Source organism: Oncorhynchus mykiss, chromosome 4 (assembly GCF_057628025.1).
Source record: "Oncorhynchus mykiss isolate SJ-2025 chromosome 4, ASM5762802v1, whole genome shotgun sequence".
NCBI classification, from domain to species: Eukaryota; Metazoa; Chordata; class Actinopteri; order Salmoniformes; family Salmonidae; genus Oncorhynchus; species Oncorhynchus mykiss.
The window spans coordinates 58,788,391-58,800,805 of record NC_143025.1 but is presented as its reverse complement, the minus strand read 5'-3'; the positions used below and the strand labels follow the sequence as shown (position 1 = coordinate 58,800,805).

Sequence of the window (12,415 nt, the reverse complement as noted above, 5' to 3'; positions counted from 1 at the left end):
TGCTACAATGTAGAAAATAATACAAATAAAGTAAAACCATTGAATGAGTAGATGTGTCCAAACGTTTGACAGGTGCTGTAATGAAATATTAACTCATACTTACACTCCCTGCCCATATATTTGTCCTCTGGCTTGAGAGTTTATAGTAGACATATATAGTCTCTCCTTTTTTAAATGGCAGAAACCGACAGTCTGGTCCGGTGAAATCGCTAAAAGCTTTCCCCCGGCACAAGAGCACTGTGGAGAGGAACGATTCAAAGATCAGTTGTTTCACCCCTACCAAAGATTTCAGCCCATTACCTCAGCGTCCACCCTTTGTGCCCCATGCACAATCAGGGCGTGAATAGAATACAAATCACTAAAGTAAGCCTTGTTTTATCTGCTTCTCTTTTTACAGAGCCATAGTATCCAAAAGGAAAGGGTAAATAGGGTAAATAGAATATTGTTTTTGTCTTGATAAGGTAGATGTAAAAGAGGGGTGCAATAGCTAGCTTTATAGCTAACCAGGCCTATACACCATCTTGCAATTTGCTTCCTAAGCCAACAGAATTTTGATATATTTATGGTCCATTTAGTAAGTAACTATAGAGGTTGATTACAATCAAGCTAACACCTCTTATTGTGTGTAGCTAGCTAGTGGCAGTCGCCAGATCAACTGGCAAGTTGTCATGTAGCTAGTTAGTCAACTAGTAATCCGGGTCAACAGCATCAATGTAAATATAAGTTTAAACCGTCCCCTCGCACCATACCCGGGCGCGAACCAGGGACCCTCTGCACACATCAACAGTCACCCTCGCATCGTTACCCATCGCTCCACAAACGCCGGAACTACTACTTCAATGTTTCAGAGCAAGTGGCGTCACTGATTGAAACGCTATTTAGCGCCCACGCTAACTAAGCTAGCCGTTTCACATCCGTTACATTAGGTTATTATGTATTGGTATTTACAACTTCCCTTTGAAATGACAACACCGGTCAAGCTAGCTAGCTATGGAAAGATGGAAGTATCCTGAAAGTTCGCTTGAGTTCAGCGCCAAGTACTTACTACTGCATTCCTCGTCTGCACAGCTTTTGAAGTCGGAGAATCTCCCTTCGACTGCGGCTTTGGATATGAAATTATGAATACATAAAATAAAAATGTATACGTAAGAAACATTTACAGCCATGTTGGTAATTGGGCTGGCTGGTTCTGCTGGAGCATGAGCAGATGAAGCCTACACGTCGGAAAATCCAAGGCTGGAACAATTCGTAGGATGTTGATCGTAGAGGCAAATATCAAAATCTGGGCAGATAATGTCAAAAATAAGAGCAAGGACATGAAACCAGAACGCAGAATAAAAGCTTCTTATTGCGTCACAATACAAGTTCTGATTCGGGTTTATCACGTATTTGTTGGATAGAACTAAACCGTCCACAAGTTTACTGACAAGTGAACGCAAAATCCCATTTGATTTGACGATCTGACTACCGCAGATTTATTATGATACATCAAAAGCACATGTTGATTGTTTTGGTACCCAGTGCCTGAAAAACAGAGAGGATGTGACTCACATTTTCAGGGTGGGCTATAAACTACATTTATATTAACCTGTAAAAGTCAGAATTGATCAAATAAATGTTAATACAAATGCCTAGTTGCTGGACGAAGCTACGGGTTGGCGATCCAGTTGTTTTTGTTTCACCCGTTATCAAAATAGTAGCCACTCCCACCCGACTAGACTACAATCACCCCATTAAACCTGAGGACATAATTTTACTCACATTTGGGAGGACCCTCAATGACCGTAATGATCCAAGCTGCATGTCATTGCCAATGAAATGACAAAAAAAAGCATTGCAACAAATTACAGGCCAATACCAAAGACAATTTATTTAATTCCATTTTTTGATTTAACATTTATCTAGGTGTAACGGATGTGAAACGGCTAGCTTAGTTAGCGTGGGCGCTAAATAGCGTTTCAATCAGTGACGTCACTTGTTTTGAGACCTTGAAGAAGTAGTCCCCCCCGCGGCTTTTGTGGAGCGATGGGTAACGATGCTTCGAGGGTGACTGTTGATGTGTGCAGAAGGTCCCTAGTTCGCGCCCGGGTATGGGCGAGGGGACGGTCTAAAGTTATACTGTTACATAGGCAAGTCAGTTAAAAAAATAGTTTATTATTTACAATTACGGCCTAGTGATATATTTTACATCATTTCCCATCAATTCCTATTATTAAAGTGGCTGGAGTTGAGTCAGTGTGTTGGCAGCAGCCACTCAATGTTAGTGGTGGCTGTTTAACAGTCTGATGGCCTTGAGATAGAATCAGTTTTTCAGTCTCTCGGTCCCAGCTTTGATGCACCTGTACTGACCTCGCCTTCTGGATGATAGCGGGGTGAACAGGCAGTGGCTCGGGTGGTTGCTGTCCTTGATGATCTTTATGGCCTTCCTGTGACATCGGGTGGTGTAGATGTCCTGGAGGGCAGGTAGTTTGCCCCCGGTGATGCGTTGTGCAGACCTCACTACCCTCTGGAGAGCCTTACGGTTGTGGGCGGAGCAGTTGCCGTACCAGGCGGTGATACAGCCCGCCAGGATGCTCTCGATTGTGCATCTGTAGAAGTTTGTGAGTGCTTTTGGTGACAAGCCAAATTTCTTCAGCCTCCTGAGGTTGAAGAGGCCTGCTGCGCCTTCTTCACGATGCTGTCTGTGTGGGTGGACCAATTCAGTTTGTCTGTGATGTGTACGCCGAGGAACTTAAAACTTACTACCCTCTCCACTACTGTTCCATCGATGTGGATAGGGGGGTGTTCCCTCTGCTGTTTCCTGAAGTCCACAATCATCTCCTTAGTTTTGTTGACGTTGAGTGTGAGGTTATTCTCCTGACACCACACTCCGAGGGCCCTCACCTCCTCCCTGTAGGCTGTCTCGTCATTGTTGGTAATCAAGCCTACCACTGTTGTGTCGTCCGCAAACTTGATGATTGAGTTGGAGGCGTGCGTGGCCACGCAGTCGTGGGTGAACAGGGAGTACAGGAGAGGGCTCAGAACGCACCCTTGTGGGGCCCCAGTGTTGAGGATCAGCGGGGTGGAGATGTTGTTGCCTACCCTCACCACCTGGGGGCGGCCCGTCAGGAAGTCCAGTACCCAGTTGCACAGGGCGGGGTCGAGACCCAGGGTCTTGAGCTTGATGACGAGCTTGGAGGGCACTATGGTGTTAAATGCCGAGCTGTAGTCGATGAACAGCATTCTCACATAGGTATTCCTCTTGTCCAGATGGGTTAGGGCAGTGTGCAGTGTGGTTGAGATTGCATCGTCTGTGGACCTATTTGGGCGGTAAGCAAATTGGAGTGGGTCTAGGGTGTCAGGTAGGGTGGAGGTGATATGGTCCTTGACTAGTCTCTCAAAGCACTTCATGATGACGGAAGTGAGTGCTACGGGGTGGTAGTCGTTTAGCTCAGTTACCTTAGCTTTCTTGGGAACAGGAACAATGGTGGCCCTCTTGAAGCATGTGGGAACAACAGACTGGGATAGGGATTGATTGAATATGTCCGTAAACACACCAGCCAGCTGGTCTGCGCATGCTCTGAGGGCGCGGCTGGGGATGCCGTCTGGGCCTGCAGCCTTGCGAGGGTTGACACGTTTAAATGTTTTCCTCACGTCGGCTGCAGTGAAGGAGAGTCCGCATGTTTTAGTTGCGGGCAGTGTCAGTGGCACTGTATTGTCCTCAAAGCGGGCAAAAAAGTTATTTAGTCTGCCTGGGAGCAAGACATCCTGGTCCGTGACTGGGCTGGATTTCTTCCTGTAGTCCGTGATTGACTGTAGACCCTGCCACATGCCTCTTGTGTCTGAGCCGTTGAATTTAGATTCTACTTTGTCTCTGTACTGACGCTTAGCTTGTTTGATAGCCTTGCGGAGGGAATAGCTGCACTGTTTGTATTCGGTCATGTTACCAGACACCTTGCCCTGATTAAAAGCAGTGGTTCGCGCTTTCAGTTTCACGCGAATGCTGCCATCAATCCACGGTTTCTGGTTAGGGAATGTTTTAATCGTTGCTATGGGAAAAACATCTTCAACGCACGTTCTAATGAACTCGCACACCGAATCAGCGTATTCGTCAATATTGTTATCTGACGCAATACGAAACATATCCCAGTCCACGTGATGGAAGCAGTCTTGGAGTGTGGAGTCAGCTTGGTCGGACCAGCGTTGGACAGACCTCAGCGTGGGAGCCTCTTGTTTTAGTTTCTGTCTGTAGGCAGGGATCAACAAAATGGAGTCGTGGTCAGCTTTTCCGAAAGGGGGGCGGGGCAGGGCCTTATATGCGTCGCGGAAGTTAGAGTAACAATGATCCAAGGTCTTTCCACCCCTGGTTGCGCAATCGATATGCTGATAAAATTTAGGGAGTCTTGTTTTCAGATTAGCCTTGTTAAAATCCCCAGCTACAATGAATGCAGCCTCCTTTGGGTCGCTGCATGGGATCCACTCCGTTGTCCTGTTTGTAAGGCAGAACACAGGATCCGCGTCGCGAAAAACATATTCTTGGTCGTACTGATGGTGAGTTGACGCTGATCTTATATTCAGTAGTTCTTCTCGACTGTATGTAATGAAACCTAAGATGACCTGGGGTACTAATGTAAGAAATAACACTTAAAAAAACAAAAAACTGCATAGTTTCCTAGGAACGCGAAGCGAGGCGGCCATCTCTGTCGGCGCCGGTTGGAATGGAAGATTTGGCTATTTTGGCTATTTCAGCCACACCATCACAGGTGTATAACATCGAATACACAGCCATGCAATCTCCATAGAATCCCATTGGCAAAAGAATGGTCTTACTGAAGAGCTCAGTGACTTTCAACGTGGCACCATCATAGGATGCCACCTTTCCAACAAGTCAGTTTGTCAAGTTTCTGCCCTGCTAGAGCTGCCAACTGTAAGTGCAGTTATTGTGAAGTGGAAACATCTTAGAGCAACAACAGCTCAGCTGTGAAGTGGTAGCCCATACGCACACAGACAACTGCCGAGTGCTGAGTCGCATAGCTCGTAGAAATAATCCTCAGTTGCAACACTCACTACTGAGATCCAAACGGCCTCTGAAAGCAACTTCAGCACAAGAACTGTTCTTCGGGAGCGTCGGCTGGAGTAGTGTAAAGCTCGCTGTCATTGAACTCTGGAGCAGTGGAAAACATTTATCTGGAGTGATGAATCACGCTTTAACCATCTAGCAGTCCGACGAATGAATCTGGGTTTGGCGAATGCCAGGAGAACACTACCTGCCCGAATGCATAGTGCCAACTGTAAAGTGTAGGAATAATGGTCTTGGGCTGTTTTTCATGCTTTGGGGTAGGCCCTGTAGTTCCAGTGAAGGGATCTTAGCGCTACAGCATACAATGACATTCTAGACGATTCTGTGCTTGCAACTTTGTGGCAACAGTTTTGGAGAAAGGCTCTTTCCTGTTTCAGCATGTCAATTCCCCTGTGCACAAAGTCCATACAGAAATGGTTTGTTGAGATCGATGTGGACTAACTTGACTGGCTAGCACAGAGCCCAGACCTCAACCCCATTGGGATGAATTGGAACGCTGACTGCCAGCCAGGCCTAATCGCCCAACATCAGTGCCCGACCTCACGAATGCTCTTGTGGCTGAATGGAAGCAAGTCCCCGCAGCAATGTTCCAACATTAAGTGGAAAGCCTTCCCTGAAGAGTGGAGGCTGTTATGTTTAGCAAAGGGGGGTTACAGCTCCATATTAATGCCTGTGATTTTGGAATGAGATGTTGGACGAGCAGCTGTCCACATACCTTTGGTCATGTAGTGTATGTTAATGCCCGATTTTTATCATTTTCATCTATACATAAGATGCTCTTATTAACCAGTGGCAATGTCTGTTGTTTCATTAGAGACACCCCGTGAGACTGGCTTTCACAAGACCACAAGGAACTGCCTCCAGCACATCAGGGAGGTCTTGCTGCACCATAGATGGCAGGATGCCGCAGAGTACATGGCCAGTTACTCACAGACACTGGAGGATACCACCGCAAACATGCCACAACTCTACGCTGAGGTAGGTCAATCGTTGCACTGACTGAAACTCTCACAAAGGGTAGCTGAGAAGTACTGTATAAATGCTAAGTTTGATTTCTTCAAACTTTGTCTTTCAGATCGTTTGGAGGATAGGCACAGAGATACTACACCACCATCCCGACTCGACGCTGGAAGACTACAACAGTTTCTATGAGCGAGTGAAACACTCAGGAGTAAAGCATTACCTGAAGGTAGGTTCCATAATTGACCTCTTGATCTCTACACTATCAGCCCAACTAAAGGACCCTAAGTCAATAGGTGAAAAAATAAGTTAATATAGGACAGTCAACATGTCCATACTTTTGTTATGAAGCAATTATGACACCTTCAAAAACAAACAAATAGATGGAATGTGTAAACAATGTGTTTGCAATGGAAGTGTATGCCAATGTGCATTTAAGAATTGGTTTGTCCTGAAGGTCTGTCTGGAGCACTCGTTCCATCTCCTGGTCAATGGGCAGTTTGAGGATGCCAAGATTCAGCTGTCCATCGCTGAGAGCTGGAGGTATGGCAAGCAGTCAGCCGGTCAGTCCCAGAGGATTAGGCAACGAAAACATGCGGTCTCTCCTTCACTGCAGCCGAGGTGAGTAAGACATTTAAACGTGTTAACCCTCGCAAGGCTGCAGGCCCAGACGGCATCCCCAGCCGCGCCCTCAGAGCATGCGCAGACCAGCTGGCCGGTGTGTTTACGAACATATTCAATCAATCCCTATACCAGTCTGCTGTTCCCACATGCTTCAAGAGGGCCACCATTGTTCCTGTTCCCAAGAAAGATAAGGTAACTGAGCTAAACGACTACCGCCCCGTAGCACTCACTTCCGTCATCATGAAGTGCTTTGAGAGACTAGTCAAGGACCATATCACCTCCACCCTACCTGACACCCTAGACCCACTCCAATTTGCTTACCGCCCAAATAGGTCCACAGACGATGCAATCTCAACCACACTGCACACTGCCCTAACCCATCTGGACAAGAGGAATACCTATGTGAGAATGCTGTTCATTGACTACAGCTCGGCATTCAACACCATAGTACCCTCCAAGCTCGTCATCAAGCTCGAGACCCTGGGTCTCGACCCCGCCCTGTGCAACTGGGTACTGGACTTCCTGACGGGCCGCCCCCAGGTGGTGAGGGTAGGCAACATCATCTCCTCCCCGCTGATCCTCAACACTGGGGCCCCACAAGGGTGCGTTCTGAGCCCTCTCCTGTACTCCCTGTTCACCCACGACTGCGTGGCCACGCACGCCTCCAACTCAATCATCAAGTTTGCGGACGACACAACAGTGGTAGGCTTGATTACCAACAACGACGAGACAGCCTACAGGGAGGAGGTGAGGGCCCTCGGAGTATGGTGTCAGGAAAATAACCTCACACTCAACGTCAACAAAACTAAGGAGATGATTGTGGACTTCAGGAAACAGCAGAGGGAACACCCCCCTATCCACATCGATGGAACAGTAGTGGAGAGGGTAGCAAGTTTTAAGTTCCTCGGCATACACATCACAGACAAACTGAATTGGTCCACCCACACAGACAGCATCGCGAAGAAGGCGCAGCAGGCCTCTTCAACCTCAGGAGGCTGAAGAAATTTGGCTTGTCACCAAAAGCACTCACAAACTTCTACAGATGCACAATCGAGAGCATCCTGGCGGGCTGTATCACCGCCTGGTACGGCAACTGCTCCGCCCTCAACCGTAAGGCTCTCCAGAGGGTAGTGAGGTCTGCACAACGCATCACCGGGGGCAAACTACCTGCCCTCCAGGACACCTACACCACCCGATGTTACAGGAAGGCCATAAAGATCATCAAGGACATCAACCACCCGAGCCACTGCCTGTTCACCCCGCTATCATCCAGAAGGCGAGGTCAGTACAGGTGCATCAAAGCTGGGACCGAGAGACTGAAAAACAGCTTCTATCTCAAGGCCATCAGACTGTTAAACAGCCACCACTAACATTGAGTGGCTGCTGCCAACACACTGACACTGACTCAACTCCAGCCACTTTAATAATGGGAATTGATGGGAAATGATGTAAATACTGTATATCACTAGCCACTTTAAACAATGCTACCTTATATAATGTTACTTACCCTACATTATTCATCTCATATGCATACGTATATACTGTACTCTATATCATCGACTGTATCCTCATGTAATACATGTATCACTAGCCACTTTAACTATGCCACTTTGTTTACATACTCATCTCATATGTATATACTGTACTCGATACCATCTACTGTATCTTGCCTATGCTACTCTGTACCATCACTCATTCATATATCCTTATGTACATATTCTTTATCCCCTTACACTGTGTATAAGACAGTAGTTTTGGAATTGTTAGTTAGATTACTTGTTGGTTATTACTGCATTGTCGGAACTAGAAGCACAAGCATTTCGCTACACTCGCATTAACATCTGCTAACCATGTGTATGTGACAAATAAAATTTGATTTGATTTGATCCGGGCCTATAGTGGCTTCCTGGATTACTTAATCTGGTGTGACAAGAAAGCCACTGCATCCAGCACAGGTAAGAGGACACCTGGCAACCCCCAAGTATCCATTTTTCATTGGTTTCAATGACATTGGGATAGTGGAAATCCTTAGGTTACCATCTACTGGCCAGATAATGTAACTGCGTCTTTAGGGACAATTCCAATACATTTCAAAAAGCATGGCCAAATAAAATGTAACCATAACCTGTGGTTGTGCTTTGGCTTAACATGGACTTTAACATATTTTAGATGAGTATGATGCAGCTGTCAACCAAGAAATGCATAGCTACTTCCGACAATCTTCTGTGAACCTGAAGGAGATCATGAAGCTTCCTGGCGTCTGGCATCCTTTTGTTCTGAGTTACATTGATGTAAGTACTGCTTCGTGTTCAGTAGGCATGAAACAAGAACAATTTCCAAACCAAACGGTAATATATTACCTGAATTTGTCCAGTAAAAATACTTGTTTTCATTTTTCAGTTTCAAAACGATTTACTACAATTTGCCCTACTTAACATGGCCCCTGGCATCCCCTTTTTCCATCATTGTTTTACTTTTCCATCATTGAACTACTTTCCCTTATCAGACTACCTATGATGATCTAATGTTTTGACTTGCGCGTGCCAATGGCAGATGCTGGAATTCTACAACGATCACGAGGGAGCTGTGAAGGTTCTAAATGACTATGCCTATGACGACAGTTTCCCACCCAACCCCAATGCCCATGTCTACCTATACCGGTACATGAAGAAACAGAACCACCCACTGAAGAAACTTCTCAAAGTGCTGAAGGTAGTACTGAGGCCATTGCTGTTCTTAACAGGGGAATCTAGCTGAAATGTTGGGCACTATTATCATTATTAAAGGCCCAGTGCAGTAAAATATTTTCCTGTGTTTTATATACATTTCCACAGGTTTGAATAATACTGTGAAAATGTATAATGTCCTTTTGGTGTATGAGTTGGTTGAAGAGACGCCTGAAATGTCCGCCTGTTTTTGGTGGGGTGGAGTTTTGGTCTGCCTGGTGACATCACCAGGTGGTCAATTTGTTAATAGACCAATAAGAAAGAGTTCCAAACGTCTCTGCCAATAACAGCTAGTTTTCGGATTTCCCCTCCCCACAAAGACCTCTCCCAGACAGTACTAGCAAAATTCTTGCTTTAGAAATGGTTCTTTGCTATGAAGCAATTTGTTTCTTTTTGACCATTTCATTTTAAAACAATCACAGTAAGGTGACATCTCTAGGCTACAGTTAGTCCTGTACTCTGCCCCTCAATAGCCTACTGGTACTGTACTGTTTAATGAGTCCATGTTTTCGATTACATTTGCCTTAGATCCTGCATACATTGGTCCCAAGTCATGAGTTGATGCCGGAATACTGTTCTCTTCTGGTACAGTCGGGTATGTGAATATAGAATAATAATAACAATATATTGATTTTGAGTGTCTTAAAGGGACAATGGGGTGTAAAATGAGGGGAAACTAGTCATTTTAAAGTCTATCTTGATGTTTTAGTCATTTTTCAATGTTTTCGTGTGTGTTTCTGTCCTCGGGGGCTTTTTTACACATTCAGATGAATGTGTTTGGTGGATGTGTTCTTCACATTGATGTTGGTCCTATGAAGGTGTTCATAGTAAAGGATGAGTTTTTTCCCCCAGAGAATGAGGGTGATCTTCAGAAGGCTCTAGGTGTGGTTCTGGATCTCCTGGACTACTCCAGTTGGAGGAGCAACTTGGATGTCTGGAACCATTTGTTGAACATCATCAAGAGACTGAGGATGAAGTAAGGATGGCTGCATGAATCCACACTACTCTCTCTCAAAAGGAGGACATTGAAAATGCACTCCCTTTGAAGAAATTAAATTCGGCATACATTGCTTGTCTCTTCTCATGGCAAATTGGCAAGTCCTTATGTCATGCTTCATTTGTGCCAATTCCACGGATTTATATTTTCCTTTAGAAAACAATGGCTGAAGATTTTTGCAGAGGAGATGGGTTACAGAAAGGACTGGTGGCTAGCAATACACTTCTCAACATTCCAGGCCAGGAAAGATTCGGCAGAGAATAGAGAGCTACTGGAAGTGAAGAGCTTTGTTGTTGGAGCCTTTTGTCCTCACTGTAAGTAAAGCTACACGGTAACACCTTTTATTTTCTTGAGTATTACTTTCTTTCAGTTGTGTGAAATTAAGATGTCTCCACTTATTATCAGTATTTGCAGCATTGGCACTATGCTGAAAAATATCCAATTAGTTTAAGAATACATGTTTACTTCCTTGAACCACCATGCTTGGCTATCCTTAGGTCTAGTTTTTCCTGGTTCTGATAGTGGAAAAGTGGCAGTATGACATCTTATGTAGTCTAACCCATTGTTGTCTCTTTTGCCAGATGCCTCCATGTACTGCTGTGTTGGTAAGGCAGCCCGAAAAGGAGTAACTTCTGAGGCTCGAAAGGCTAAGAGGAATCCTAAACCGCTAAAAAATATAAGAAGGCTCAGGAGGGAAAGGGGACAGCAAAGCCAAGACTGACCTTGAGGAAGCTCCTGGAATGCCACCAGGCACAGTGGCGAGAACAAACATTTTGAACATTTGTGAAGAGCTTCTACCATTGCCAAGATCGGCAGGCATGACCACCTCATACAGTCATCAGGTCAGACACTCTCCCCTTCCATGACAGGTGTTCCAACTTCATTATTTTTCTTTTCTAGAATGTTCTTGGTTATCTGCATACAGTAGTTGCAGCCACGATGACCATTCCCCACCTTCAAAAGGCAGGCCTCTCATTGCACTGCAATGTATAATGTGTCAAATTCTATGATTGTCCACCAGGGAGCACTCAAGCTATGGCTACGTTTTTGAGTTGCTCTGCAGGCTGCTGCTCCGTCGTTTTTAAAAGAAGCTGAGGCAGAAATTGAAGCATGTGTTCACTGTGGTAGTTGGTCGGGAATAGGGAGGTTGGGTGTGCTGCAGTATTAAGTCTAGGAGGTAATAAGCTCTGAGGCAGGTGTGGCCTCAACTGAACTTCCGCTGATTCATGGAGAACCCGCCTCCACTCACATCAGCAATACTAAACCCAGCTGGCCCAAATGCCACAACCTCAACTCTGTGATAGGACGGCCCTGGATGACACATATTAACTACAGCGGTGACAACACACTACTGTATAATGCTGCTTCGTAACCAAGTGGGAGGTGGGAATTTACCAGTTGTGAAGTCGTAAATACCAGTTGGATGCATTCACGTGCTTTGAAAATATCATTTTGCTAATGGCCAACAAGCTACCTAAACCATAAACTAAAAGCTATCATGCTGGTAAACAAATGAGTGTTAAAAAAACATATTAATAGATTGCTTTTTATAAATAATGATTTGTTGCATTTAATTGCAGAAAAATGCTGTTATCCAGGTCATTTCCTAAGTAGGTGAGGTCAGCATGTGGGAGAAGTGGGAGCTCAAGATGATGTATGAGTTTCCCACTAGTAATTACCAGTTGGATGGCCTTTCAAATAGATTTTTCCCAGTTGTATATGGTAAATTTCCACTTGGTTACAAACGCATTTGACCCCTCTGGTGCCAATTAGCGATCACTTTTTTCTCTCTTCTCTGCATGACGCTCAATGGAAAAGAAGAGTTGAGATAGCAATTGGTACTGTATGTCAAACAACCAGCAGAAAAACAACCAGCCTCGTCTTCAGTCTTCCTCTGCCTTTCCCTTTGGGGATGAAAGAGGATCAACATGGTCATTGGTGCTCAAGTGGTGTATTGATGATGTCATATCCTGGTGCAAATTTCAAAATATCTCATTGTGCCCATTTGACACAGCCACAGTGAAAATATATAACTGCCCTGTTCATTTA

General features: G+C 45.1%; 2 protein-coding genes across 4 annotated transcripts in view; one reads left to right on the top strand and one right to left on the bottom strand.

Moving 5' to 3' along the window:
* LOC118962502 (transport and Golgi organization protein 1 homolog) overlaps positions 1-1,690 on the bottom strand; it is a 20,674-nt gene extending 18,984 nt beyond the window's left edge. For all 3 annotated transcript variants that reach the window (XM_090232384.1, XM_090232385.1, XM_090232386.1), the window contains exons 1-2: positions 1,046-1,690; positions 104-237 (exon numbers count right to left, since the gene is read on the bottom strand). In XM_090232384.1, the coding sequence (XP_090088510.1) occupies positions 104-237; positions 1,046-1,166 (255 nt within the window). In that variant the 5' untranslated portion in view covers positions 1,167-1,690. The remainder of the gene's footprint in view (positions 1-103; positions 238-1,045) is intronic.
* Positions 302-12,415, top strand: LOC110522044 (TATA box-binding protein-associated factor RNA polymerase I subunit A-like). The gene is made up of 11 exons (XM_090232393.1): positions 302-363; positions 5,874-6,037; positions 6,135-6,248; positions 6,477-6,602; positions 8,526-8,598; positions 8,813-8,934; positions 9,197-9,355; positions 9,898-9,964; positions 10,222-10,345; positions 10,523-10,680; positions 10,948-12,415. The coding sequence occupies exons 2-11, from the start codon at positions 5,975-5,977 to the stop codon at positions 11,085-11,087; spliced, it is 1,146 nt and encodes a 381-aa protein (XP_090088519.1). The 5' UTR covers positions 302-363; positions 5,874-5,974; the 3' UTR covers positions 11,088-12,415.